The sequence below is a fragment of the Eptesicus fuscus genome, chromosome 12 (assembly GCF_027574615.1).
Source record: "Eptesicus fuscus isolate TK198812 chromosome 12, DD_ASM_mEF_20220401, whole genome shotgun sequence".
Classification (NCBI taxonomy): Eukaryota; Metazoa; Chordata; class Mammalia; order Chiroptera; family Vespertilionidae; genus Eptesicus; species Eptesicus fuscus.
Genome location: NC_072484.1, coordinates 56,783,222 through 56,796,971, shown reverse-complemented (window position 1 = coordinate 56,796,971; position 13,750 = coordinate 56,783,222). Strand labels below are relative to the sequence as shown.

The following is a 13,750-nucleotide window of genomic DNA, read 5'->3' as shown; positions in this document are numbered from 1 at the left end:
ACAAACTTATTTACTAGGGATAATCTACTTTATAAAAATTTTAATGAATCATTAATCATGTAAGTCCAATTAAGCTGACAAGATCTAGTTGTGAAAACCAGAACTTAATAAAGATTATAATTTCACTGTAACTTCAGGCTTGAAAACAGCATGATTAGTAGAGATCTAAATAATATTATACTATCATTCTTAATATTTATCCAGGAGAAAGTAACACTGTATTTTGCAGTTATGAGTTGTTTTGGTCACAGAGGATGCATACTTTGTTAGGAGGTCAGAATGACTGATCAGAATTTTCCATAGCCTAGATGACGTAAATATCCCTCAAGACAAACCAATTCCCTTTGCACTGATTCTGTGCTTACAAGCAACCTTTTCATTACTTGGCTGATATGAAAGGGGTATTCTGGATAGGCAGTATGAGTATTCCTATAACAGGAAAGGTGTATCACTGATAGTAAATTAATATGTTTTCAGTTTACTTTAGATAAGTCTCTTGTGAATTCAATGAGGATGAATCAGTTTCCTTTAAGCTTGGTCAATTTTGATTTTTCAGATTAGAAAACACAAAACACGTTTCTGGATCCACAGAGCTGAGGCTCAGAATCTGGTAAAGTTAAACAGTTGATAATTCTCTAATTAAAAATTGCACTTTATAGTTACAAAAGTGCTTCTCTATATATTGTCATCTGAAATAATAGTTAAAATAGCAAGAGTAACTTTTATTGATTTAACCTTTAAAAGAAATGTAAAAAAAATAATATTTAATAAGTGTTGAACTTATAATTGGGTGAAATCTGAGGTACAAATAAATCTAGTCCAGTACACATATGCAACTTGAGAGAATTTTCTTTCTAGCTGCTTCTCCATAGTTGAAGTAGTACAGAAGCATAATTATTCTTTGTTTTTTTAAAAAAAGGCAATATCAAGTCAATCAGTTGATACATCACTGAACTGTTTCATAGGTAGTAATAAAAGATGGGTCTGAAGTTATTTCCACTTTCTTTTTTTTTTGAAAAATGCTCCAAAAAGTGAAGATAAGAATTAGAGCAGATAATATATATTTTTAGGGACCTGTATGGTGATAGGTGTTTTACATATGGCAAGGGACATTAATGTTTAATGTCAACATTATAAATTTATTCCTTATAGTTGTTTGCTCATTAGGACATATGAATTCGTTTGTTTTAGGAAATAGGGTGGAGCTAGTTATTCTGGGCTCCAATAGAGTGTGGTTTAAGAACCAATTTAGACTGTTTACTTTTGGAAGTGGTAAATCTGATCTAAGCGGCAATATGCCTAACTGAAAAGTCAAACACAAAAGAAACAAACAAAAACCACACATGCAATATTTGAATACTCAATCTATTATGCTTTGTATTGACAAAGAATTATATTAAAATAATGCTGCCTTATTGAATGCTGCCTTTTCCTCTCCTATTTCATGGTTCTAAGAGATAGGAGAGGAAAAGAAATGTTATTATGTATACATTAACAATACCATGTCATGATTTAATTTCAATTGCCTTGTATTTTTTATTTACTTAGTTAACGTTTTCAAATGTCTGTGCCTAGTAAATTTCAGGAAGTTACAATATAACTCCAAGAGTAAATCCATTGAATAGTATTTAAAAAAAACCAATTTTGTAAGTTTTTCAGGAAGTAAAAAGACAAACTCTACAAAAGAACATATTAATTTCAAGGTACACATTTATTTAATAATATCAGTTTTATAGCTGATTACTATAAAGTAAATATTTATAGTAATCAGAGGTACCTTATTATACATGATTCCATCTTCAGTTTCTTCTCCCCAAGGCTGGCCATCATCAAATGAAGGTGAGCTTTCTTTCATGGCAGTATGTAACTAATCAGTACACAAGCAACATTAAGTTTATGAGAAAAACACACAGCTCTCATGTTGTGTCAATTGTTTTTAGTGTCATTTTTTGATGCATTTACATTGCTCATGTTTGAAAGTCTCTTCAGAGATTATTTTATTGAAGCCTTAAGTTATAATCCTTTAGATATTTTAGTAACTAAATCCCATAGGATTAAACAAGAATGGGTTTTAGTTCTATTCTACAGAGAAAGATACGCTGATCTTTACACTATTAAACCATTGGAAGCATATACAAACATTTAAAAAATATATTTTTATTGATTTCAGAGAGGCAGGGAAAGGGAGAGAGAGTTTCTTAGAAACATCAATGATGAGAATCATTGGTCGGCTGCCTCCTGCACGCCCCCTACTGGGGATCGATCCTGAATCTGGGCTTGTGCCCCTGACTGGAATAGAACTCAGGATCCTTCAGTCTGCAGGCCAACGCTCTAGCCACTGACCCAAACCAGCTAGGGCATACAAACATTTTAATGCAACTCTGAGAATCCAAAACATAAAAAGTGAATCAATAATAATTATTTCTCTTTTATATGAACTCAATTTTGGTGCTCAAATGTTATCTACTGACTCCTTCAGTATGTATAAATATGAAATTTAGATTGAATTTTACAATATAAAATCTCCAAAAGTACAATTGTTTAAGCTTAAAAATTACTACAGATAGTAATTTATAGCAAAACTTTCAGATGTTTATACTTTACTAGGGGCCCAGTACATGAATTTGTGCACCTTGAAAGGAACTGTATCGACCCATGAATCAGGAGGTCACGGTTTGATTCCAGTCAAGTCACATGCCAGGGCTATGGGCTCAATTCCCAGTAGGCGCATGCACAAGGCAGCCAATCAATGATGCCTCTCATAATTGATATTTCTATCTCTCTCCCTTCCTCTCTCTATCAAATCAATAAAAACATATTAAAAAATATATGTAACCCTTTAAAATGAAAAAAATTTAGATTTAGAGTTATCTTAGGAGCTCACTTGTCAATAGAAGCCACAATAGATATTCCATGACCTCCTGTAATCAATGTGGAAATGCTATCTCCAAATACATGACAGCTGCTTAGACAAAAAAGGGTAAAATGTTCTAGCAACAACAGGGTTATTTGGTGGGGAGAGCAGAGAGATAGTTACCCAATGTCCATAGGTATCACTGAGGAAAAACCAATTGGTATATAAATGCTATATATATAGTTCAATAAAACTTGAGTTGTATTAAAGGACTATGGTACTGGATTTCTTCTCCAGTTGAAATTGGGGGTACTGAATGTACTAGAATAACTACTGGGTCAAAATCCATCCACCCAGTGCCTGACTACATTTAGTGAAGAGCCAGCTGATGGGCAAAAGAATGCTGGGGGGGCGGACAATATTTGTTTTAAGGATTCTAGCACTAAGTAGTGCAGGAAACTAAGAAGTTATAAAAAGAACTGCACAAGACTAGATAAAAATTCACACCTCTGAACAGTCGAAATATAGCATAAAAATCAAGAGGAGAAAGAGGGAAAAATACTTGCATCCTACACATAAGAACTAATTTCTCCAACTTGATTATTTTTTATGTACAAAACTAGAGGCCCAGTGCATGGAAATTTGTGCACTTGGCGGGGGGGAGTGGGGGAGGGGTGGTCCCCTCAGCCAGGCCTGTGCCCTCTCGCACCCTGGGACCCCTCGGGGGATGTCCGACTGATGGCTTAGGCCCGCTTCCTGGGCAATTGGGCTGGCAGTTGGACATCCCATTGGCAGCCCAGGAGCCCTCAGGGGAGCCGAGCCGTAAGGGGAGCGGGCCTAAGCCATTAGTTGAACATCCTTAGCACTGCTGCGAAGGTGGGAGAAGCTCTTGCCACCGCCATTGTGCTGGCCAGCCATGAGCTGGCTTCTGGATGAGCAGCACTCCCTCTGTGGAAATGCACTGACCACTAGGGGGCAGCTCCTGCGTTGAGCATCTGCCCCCTGGTGGTCAGTGCGCGTCATAGTCACCAGTCGTTCCCAGTTATTCCATCATTAGGGTTATTTGCATATCACTCTTTTATTATTCTAAGTAAGAAAAAAAAAGGCAAAAGACACAAATAGGCAGTAATAATGGAAAAATTTTCAAGTTTAAATACAAAAAATGCAAATATGAAAATTATCTATCATGTTAATTATTAAAAACATTGATAAGCTTAATATATAAATTCAATAAAAAAGTGTTCAAATTAATAGCAGGAGCAAATAATAAAATACAAAATAGGCCAAAAATATGCACAAATAAATTATGACAAACCATATAAAACATAATAGCCTATATAATAAAGAGGTAATATGCAAATTGACCATCACTCCAACACACAAGATGGCCAGCAGGGGAGGGCAGTTGGGAGGGACCAGGCCTGAAAGGGAAGGCAGTTAGGGGTGACTAGACTGGCAGAGGAGGGCAGTTGGGGGCAACCAGGCCTGCAGGGGAGGACAGTTGTGGGGGGCCAGCCCTGCAGGGGAGGGTAGTTGGGGGCAACCAGGCCTGCAGGGGAGGGCAGTTATGGGTGACCGGGCTGGCAGAGCAGTTAGGGGCAAACAAGACTACAGGGTAGGGCAGTTGGAAGCGACCAGGCCTGCAGGGGAGGGCGACCAGGCCTGCAGGGGAGGGCAGTTGGGGGGGAGCAGGCCTACAGGAGAGGGCATTTGGGGGGGACCAGGCCTGCAGGGGAGGGCAGTTAGGGGCAAACAGGGGAGCAGAGGGGAGCAGTTAGGTATCAATCAGGCTGGCAGGGGAGTGGTTAGGGGGTGATCAGGCTGGCAAGCAGAAGCGGTTAGGGGCAACCAGGAAGGCAGGCAGGCGAGCAGTTGGGAGCCAGCAGTCCTGGATTGTGAGAGGGATCCCAGATTGGAGAGGGTGCAGGCTGGGCTGAGGAACGCTCCCCCCTCGCCCCCCCCCCCCCGTGCATGAATTTCATGCACTGGGTCTCTAATATATATATATTAAAACAAGCTATTTTTCACCTTCCTAATGGGTAAAGATCTTAAAGCACGAATGCCTATGGTATGGGGAAATTGGTATGTTCATACATTGTTGAGGAGCTTTTAACTGGTGCAAGTTTTCTGAAGGCAAATTTGTCAATATGCATAAAAAGTTTAAAAACTATACATAATTTTCACAGCAAAAATGTAACTTTAAAACTGTATCTCAAGGAAATATTTTAAGTTGTCTTTGAGTTGTGGGTATATCACTTTCTGTGTATGTTTTTTGTATTTTTCCAAACTTTTTGCAATAAATATGGATTTTAATTTAAAAAGAGAAATTAAATAAATAAATGCTATGGGGGAAATAATTTTCTACTGACTCACTGTTTTTGAGCTGTAAAAGCTCATGCAAACAAAGACTCTCCTTGCAAATGTGGTACTTCCTATTCCTCACCTCTGGAATCATGTATTAATAGTTTGAAGAATTTAAAATCAGGCATTTGAAAAATGAAAACTGATGCAGACTTTAAGATAACTGACAAAAGCAAGATTAGGAGAGAAAATGAAATATCTTGAGAAAAAAAAATTTCCATGTATACATTTTATAATGAGAAATCAAATACCTTAATGCAGTCGATTAGCCAAACCAAGGCTGCCACAATGTGAGGCCATGTATGAGGGGCCCCTACGGTATACATGGAGCTTTTGGATAATGCAAAAGGATACCTATGAAAAATCAGAAAAAATAAACTAACTTAATAAGTCAATTTTATAAAAATGTCTAAATTAACCAAGAAATTATATTTAAAAACTTCCACATATACACCAATAGTCTTGAATTGTTTAGAAGTAAGATCATTGTTGAGATTCTGTCCTTAGTCATCTTACTCTCAGATGATTTTGTGTATTTTTTCGTTTCTTTACTGCAGATTACTGTGTATATATCTCCTAAGCTACAGAATGCAATTTACAACCAATATGAATTTGTCTCCTAAAATATCATCTATCCCCTCAAACGAAATGTACCTCAAATAAACCACACATATGCAACTCCTCATCTTCAAATCCACTCTTCCCCGTGTTTACTCTACACAGCTTTTTAACTTCATCTCACTCCTTTTTCACCAGGACTTCAACCTTGTCTTTTTTGCTTCTATAAACTCTATGGTATCCAGTCCATCCTACCTATTCCTTGTCACTTCAGTAGCTGAGGGCCTTATGATCTATCATCTGTATTTAGGTAATAACCTTCAAATAGTTTAAGTTATGCTACATATGTTGCCCACAGGGACCATCTTAAAATATATTATTTCTCTTAACTCAAAATATTTATAAATTTATTGAGTTGGATTCTTGTCTGTGTTCTAACATTCTGTCTAGGCTAATAAGAAATATAACATACAAACCCAAGCCCTTTAAAGATTCTTGGAACCTCTTCTTCAAACTTTGTGTCAGGCAATTCATACGAAGGGCACAGGAAGCCATAAAGAAAAGTGAAGATCTTTAGGAAGTCTTTAACAGAAGGAGCTTGTAGAGATTTCATGGATACATTATATGCGTAACCATTTTCTGTAAGAAACTACAAAAATTTTTGTGAAATGTCAAACATTTTATAATAGAAAAATTATTGGAAATGCTCACAATTTAGGCTATTTAAAATTATAAAATACCTCACAGAGTTGTCGAATACACTGCTGAATGAATGCTTTGTCATTAAGTGGTCTTGGGTCCTTGATTTTTTCAGAACAGGAAAATATACCAAATTGACTATTCCGGGATCCAGTTCCACTAGCTCTGGAAACATTAAAAAAAAAAAGTCAAACTATTTCCTTCTGTGGTCAAATGTAAATTATTTCACGGTGATTTTAAATTTTAACATCAGCATCAAACATTAAAGTTCAACAATTTAATTTTTATTTAACTAAACAGAATTCTCTTCAAGGTAGAGAACAAAGCAAGTAATGAAGAGTAAAGTATAAAAAGAAGAATACACTTCTGGTGCTTTGCAATAGATTCATCTTCTAAGGATGTGCATTTTGAGTCCACTAGATCTTCTATACTAACCGTTCCCCAAATCTATTCAATAATTCAAGTCCTTTTGCCATCCCATTTTCCCCTCCATGATTGTTTCTTCACTCCCAACCCCTTTATTTGCCATTATTTCTTATGGGAAAACTGTCTTTGAGATGGTAGATACATTGTGCATGCTTTTATTCATGAACACTTTTATCATGCAATATTATGTGTCTGTTAATTTATCATAAATATACTGTATATGTTGCTATTTTTTAGTCATTAATGGCTGTAGTATATATGCTCCATTCCAAGCCCCTCTCCCAAAACAAAACCTTATTTAGTTAAATCTTTATAATGGTTGCTTTTGCCTACCTATATGGCCCAATTTAGCTCACCATTGTAGTTTTATTAAATATCTTTGGAACAATAATTTTCTTTATTGGACAGATGCCACAAGACTGAATTACAGACAGCCCTCCATATTGTGGGTTCCACATCAATGATTCAACCAACCATGGACATAAAATATTAACAACAAAAGTTATGTTGTTGATGACATGTACTATGTAGTTAGGCCTATGAGGGTTGTGTCTGCATTGAACATGTACAGACGTTTTTCTCATCATTGTTCCCTAAATACAGTATAACAACTATTTGTACAGCATTTATATTGTATTAGGTATTATAAGTTATCTAGAGATTATCTGAAGTATATGAGAGAATATGCGTGGGTTATATGCAAATACTAGGACATTTTATATAAGGGACAGGTCCTCGAACTAATTTCCAGAGGATGTCTGTACAATGAACTTTGCTGTAATATCTGAACTCTGTTCATCAAACTTACTTTCTCCCTGCAAGCTTGCTTGCTGCTTTCAAGTTTTTTCTTGTCCAGGCTCTAAAATTCTTTGGCTTGGGCCCTTCTCACTCCACTGCCCTTATTAATTAGCTAAGTTTTTCCTTCAGGATTTGCTAATTTGAGAACCACTTTTCTTCATACTACTGGTGCTTAACCTTTAATATATATATTTTTTACCATAAAAGGAACATATGTATAAACTCAGCTCTTATTCTACACAAAATTACACTAAGATCTTTTTGAACCACAAGAGAACTTCCCAACCAATCTAAATACTGTATCATTCAACTTATAGTTCAAGAGCATAGGATCTAGAACCAGAGTGTGTATTTCAAATTCGGTCTCTATTACTAGTTGTATGATTGAGTAAATTAAATTCTCTGTGCTTCAATTTCCTTATCTATAGAATGGACAATAACAATTATCTACTCATAGAGCAGTTTGGAGGATAGATTAAAAGAGTTAATATAGATAAAGCACTAAAAACAATGTCTGGCTTATAAAAGTATTCTGCAAATGTTAGATTTTATAATTATTATCATTATCTCTGAAGTTCAGCTCTGACGTGAAAGTTATATTATAAAAATGCCTTGTGATTTTTCATCAAATGGAAAACAGTTTAACTTGGTTTCATGGCAAAGACTTTTCCTAAAATAACAAATATTTCATCTCTAAATGTTTTTAAATCAACTGAACAAACAGATTTGTCTTAAAACAATTATATTTTGTTTTGATGAGATAAAGGAACAGCTTATTTGCTCAATTTTGGGGTTGAACATTTATTTAAAAAATGAACTTTAGCCAAAACCGGTTTGGCTCAGTGGATAGAGTGTCGGTTTGCGGACTGAAGGGTCCCGGGTTCGATTCCAGTCAAGGGCATGTACCTTGGTTGCAGGCACATCCCTGGTGGGAGGTGTGCAGGAGGCAGCTGATCGATGTTTCTCTCTCATTGATGTTTCTAACTCTCTCTCCCTCTCCCTTCCTCTCTGTAAAAAATCAATAAAATATATTTTAAAAAAATAAAATAAAAAATGAACTTTATTGAGATGCAATTTGCTTAGAATAAAATGTGTAGTTTAATGAGGTTTGGCAATGTATACACTTGTGTAATCTCTACCACAATAAGATTGACTATTTCTACCATCCCCCAAATCTTATGCTCCTTAATAGTCAAGACTTATCTACCTCCAGGCCAGGCAACCAATGATCTACTCTAGACAATGTTTCTCAAAGTGTGATCTAGGAGACAGGAGAAGTCAAAGCTATTTTCATAAAAACTAAAATGTTATTTGTCCCTTTTATTCTCATTCCTTTATGAGTTTACAGTGGAGTTTTCCAGAGGCTGACTATATGATGTATGATATTGTAAGAGACTGAATGCAGCAGATATGAGAATTTAATATAATCTATTAAGCTAGACATTAACAAAATTTGCAAAGATGAAAACAAGGACATGCTTCTTATTAAAATAGCTTTGTTTATGAAAAACTAAAATAAAAGGATGCTATATATGTTAACATGTAATGGCTTATTTTAAACTGAATATGTATTTTAAAGTTTTCTCAGTTTTGATTTCTAATATGGTTAATATCAAGAGATATAGCCCACAAAATAAAAGCTTTATTGGAGTCCTTAATATTTAAGTGTATAAAAAAGTCTGGGACTAAAATGTTTAACTAGATAACAGTTCCTCCTAATTTTAAATGTTATGATTCCATAGTATCTGAAAGTTAGGTATAGAATTTTAAATTAATTATCCTATCTAATAATCCTATCTAATAATAGACAAATATGCAAATTGACCATACCTCCGACACACCCACAAGCCACGCCCACCATCCAATCAGAGCGAGTATGCAAATTAACCCAAACCAAGATGGCTATAGCCACAGAGAGCAAGGTTTCCTAGGTAACTGAGGAAGCCAAGCTTTCCGCCTGCCCTTGCCAGGCCTAAGCCTCCACTCAAGCTACAAAGTTTCAATTATAGAAGGTAAACAAATTCAAACAAATGGCGGCAGAATGGAGCTTGAGAGAGCAGGCCAGGGTTGCTGCCGGCAACAGGGGAAGCAAAGCTTTCCACACACCCTGGCCAGGCCCACCCACTTAAGGCAACAAAGTTTCAATTATAACGCCAACACAAATGGCTTCGGGCCTCGGAGGGAGCCCCAGGCTTGGCTCTGCTCCAGGCTACAAAGTTTCAATTGTAGAAGGAAAATAAATTCCAGATACCAGAGCCTCCGCTTGCATTGCCAGCGGGCGTGGCCCGCCTGCAAACCACCACAGGCCCCTCGCTTAGGCTGCCCCACGCCCCAAGGGAACCCCACCCTGATCAGGGACACCCTTCAGGGCAAACCAGCTGGCCCCCACCCCTGTACCAGGCCTCTATCCTATCTAATAAAAGAGTACTATGCAGATTGATCATCACTGCAACACACAATATAGCTGCCCCATGTGGTCAAAGATCCTGCCCCCATGTGGACACAAGATGGCCACCACAAGATGGCCAGCAGGAGAGGGCAGTTCGGAGGCACCCGGCCTGCAAGGGAGGGCAGTTGGAGGTGATCAACCCTGCAGAAGAGGGCAGTTAGGGGTAACCAGGCCGGCAGAGGAGGGAAGTTGGGGGCAAACAGGCTGTCAGCAGAGTGGTTAGGGGGTGATCAGGCTGGCAGGCAGAAGCGGTTAGGGGCAATCAGGAAGGCAGGCAGGCAAGCAGTTGGGAGCCAGCAGTCCTGGATTGTGAGAGGGATGTCCCAGATTGGAGAGGGTACAGGCTGGGCTGAGGGACAACCCCCCTCCGTGCACGAATTTCGTGCACCGGGCCTCTAGTTCACTTATAACTATACTAGAGGCCCAGTGCACAAAATTCGTGCGTGGGTAGGGTTACTAGGCCTGGCCGACCATCAGGGCAGGTCAGGTTCCCTGCCTCCCTACCTCCCCGCCTCCTCCGTCCCTTGCTTCCTTAGCTCTCTGCCGCCGCCACTGGTCGCCCACCATGTTCTGTGCCATCCCCTGGTGGTCAGCGCATGTCATAGCGAGCGATTGAACTCCCATTATCCTGGTCAAACTCCCAAGGGGACACTTTGCATATTAGCCTTTTATATATATAGATAGAAGATAGTAGTCTGCCCAGCTGGCATGGCTCAGTGGTTGAGCATTGGCCTATGAACCAGGAGGTCATGATTTGATTCCTGGTCAGGGCATATGCCCAGGTTGCAGGCTTGATTCCCAGTGGGGGGCATGCAGGAGGCAGCTGATCGATAATTCTCTCTCATCACTGATGTTTCTATCTCTCTCTCTCTCTCTCTCTCCCCCTCCTCTCTCTCTCTCCCCTATCCCCTCTGAAATAAAAAAAATATTAAAAAAATAATAGTCTGACTGTGCTGATATATCTCTTTGCATCATCTAAAGCAGATATAACCATTTAAAACAGAAGAGAACTAGATGAAAACTTTCTCTTGAAAGGGACCATGCTATCTAATTTTTTGTATCCAGAGAGCATTTAGTTCAACCCATGGCTTTAAGAATCCCTTCAGTAGAACTAATAAAGAAGATCATTACCTTTTACCAAATACAGAGACTTTTCTTTCAGATGTGGGTTTGGTCATATTCAACTTTCCAAAGGGTGGCCTTTCTTTGCTTTAAGAAAAGGAGGAAAACAAACTATTTAAGATAAATATAAAAAAATATTAGTTCAAGAAACTTTTGGAAATATGTTAGAACCAACATATTAGGTTTCCTATTACCTATAAAAATAATTCAAAATTATGAAAACTTTTAGTAGCAATCATAACTGCAATAAGAATAGACTAATATAGTATAAGTTATAATGCTAAAACGTTAAGAAGAAAGCTGAAAAAAACATAGCTACATTATGACTTCAAGTATCTTAAAATATAGACATTTATGGATAACAGCATTAAAGGAAAAGAAAAAAACTTAAAAATATTTTTAATCATAGGATGATAGCCACATTAAAAAATTTTTTTTGAGGCCTAGTCTATCAGAACACAGCTACACTTAAGAACAGTTAGCAAATAAAACTTGTAACTTATGTTAAACAAAATATGTTAATTTCATGGCTGAAAGTCTTCTTGAAAAGAAAGGATTAGACCACTGCTAGCAAAAAAGACCAGGTTCTGGAGCATGAAGTCTAAACCACCAGCAGCATGGCTAGATGAAAAGACACGTCTGATGTCCTGGAATTAAGCCACTTTTTACATCAAATGTTGGGGTGGGCAGTGGGAGATGTAAGCTATTCTGAAAGAATTTATATTAGCTACAGGCAAAAGGGGTGGGAGAAGCTGAAGTGGAGCCAGCTCTGGGATGGGTCCAGAGTTAGCAAGGAAGAAGTATCCACTCCTTTGGATTAGCTGTGGGTAGCAGACTGAAAAGTTTATATGTAACTAACAAGTGCTGGCACCTGGGCTTCTAAGGCACCTGGCTATTCTCTGTTGGATATTCACAGAAATAGCCATCTTGAAATTAACCCTAAATTCCAACATATATAGAGAAATGTGAGCAATCTTTTGTCATAGGTGGCCCACAGCTATTAACAGGCTAAAAGTCTCTCACACTTCAGGCCACTGTAAGCTGTATGTAAATTTATTTTAGAACACTTCAGAATGTTTTTCTTGTCTCTTGGTATGCGAGAAGGATTGATACAGATCTACAGTGGCTTAATAATAGCCTTTTTCTTAATGGGAAGAAAATCACTCATAGTGTAAAACTAGTTTACCATAGCAAGTTCTTCTGGACACCTTTTTCCAGTGCATCTTGAGAAAAAAGTTTGGAGAAGTGGTGCTCTGTAGACTGCTACTTAACTGCAGCTTACGGTCAGAGCAAATGATACCTTTGATCGAGAACTTTGCTAGCTGAATACACCTCAGCAAACTGAAAGTTACTGCACAGGAAATGAATGTTAGTTGCCTGGCAAAAGACATGGCATTGAGACTTAAGGAACAGATGAGATAGAAGACGCAACACCTTAGTAATATGCCCAACTTTTAGCTTTCATTGACCCAAAATTGGGTGCCACTGGTAACAGACAAGATTCATCACGACATCACTGATAGTGCAGCTTTGTTATTATCACCTAGACAGATTTATTTGACCAAGACAGTAAGGCACGCGATACTTACGTTTGAGGGGTATAGAGGCCTTGTTTATTGAGGTCTTGGGATCTTAACTCCTGCATAGATAGGCGGCCAGCACCACCGGTAGAAACTGAACTGCGCTTCATGCTTATGACCTGCATTCATGAATTCAGTATTAAAAAAAAAAAAAAAAGTTTCCAGGTGGCACTATGAAGCACCAACTATTATCTTTATCTTCAAACAGAAAGGCAGTCAAGTTCCATTGTTTCTTCAAAATAACCTTTCCCCAGGGAGTTCATCCTAAATTCCCACAAACATAGAGGAATCTGAGCAATCTTGTGTTAGCTGGTTAACAGCTATCAACAGGCTAATTGTCCTGCTTTTTTTTTTCTCTCAGTCTCTGGCTGCTGTCATGTAATTTACAACATCTCAGAATTTTTCCTTTCTTGTCCATTTCTTGGTTTGACCGTGTATTTCTTTTTTTAAATATATGCTTCTGCATCAATCAATCAACTTTCCCACTCTCACCCACAGGCCCACTCCCAATCAATACTTGAAATGCACTCTTAAGATTAAGATGAAGACTTCCAGATGTCCGTACACGGCCAGTGGGATGTTCCACTACTATCTCAAACTCACCAAGCAGCTCCTGTCCCTGGCTCCCCTCAATTCTCCCCCCTGTCCGGTCTCCAGCCTCTCTTCTTCCCATCAGCGTCCCGCAGGCCATCCCCGTGTCCCTTGGGAAGTCGCTGCCAGTAGAAATTTATTGGGACTCCTGGGCACCAGCGCCTCGCAGGTTCGGGCCCGAGGCTTCCCCCAACAGCACAACAGCCGACACTGGAGCATCGCCCCGCAGGGCCCCTGGCTGTGGGCGCTCTCGCCTTCTCCCGGCCGCCACACAATGAACCCAAAGTAATTACTCACCTTTCTCACACTTTC

General features: G+C 38.5%; 1 protein-coding gene across 1 annotated transcript in view; it reads right to left on the bottom strand.

Annotated features, from left to right (window-relative positions):
* Positions 1 to 13,029, bottom strand: part of NDC80 (NDC80 kinetochore complex component) — a 43,877-nt gene extending 30,848 nt beyond the window's left edge. The window contains exons 1-6 of the mRNA XM_008160084.3: positions 12,857 to 13,029; positions 11,277 to 11,354; positions 6,514 to 6,637; positions 6,250 to 6,422; positions 5,467 to 5,569; positions 1,778 to 1,867 (exon numbers count right to left, since the gene is read on the bottom strand). Of these exons, the coding sequence (XP_008158306.2) occupies positions 1,778 to 1,867; positions 5,467 to 5,569; positions 6,250 to 6,422; positions 6,514 to 6,637; positions 11,277 to 11,354; positions 12,857 to 12,972 (684 nt within the window). The 5' untranslated portion in view covers positions 12,973 to 13,029. The remainder of the gene's footprint in view (positions 1 to 1,777; positions 1,868 to 5,466; positions 5,570 to 6,249; positions 6,423 to 6,513; positions 6,638 to 11,276; positions 11,355 to 12,856) is intronic.
* Positions 13,030 to 13,750: the final 721 nt, after the last annotated feature.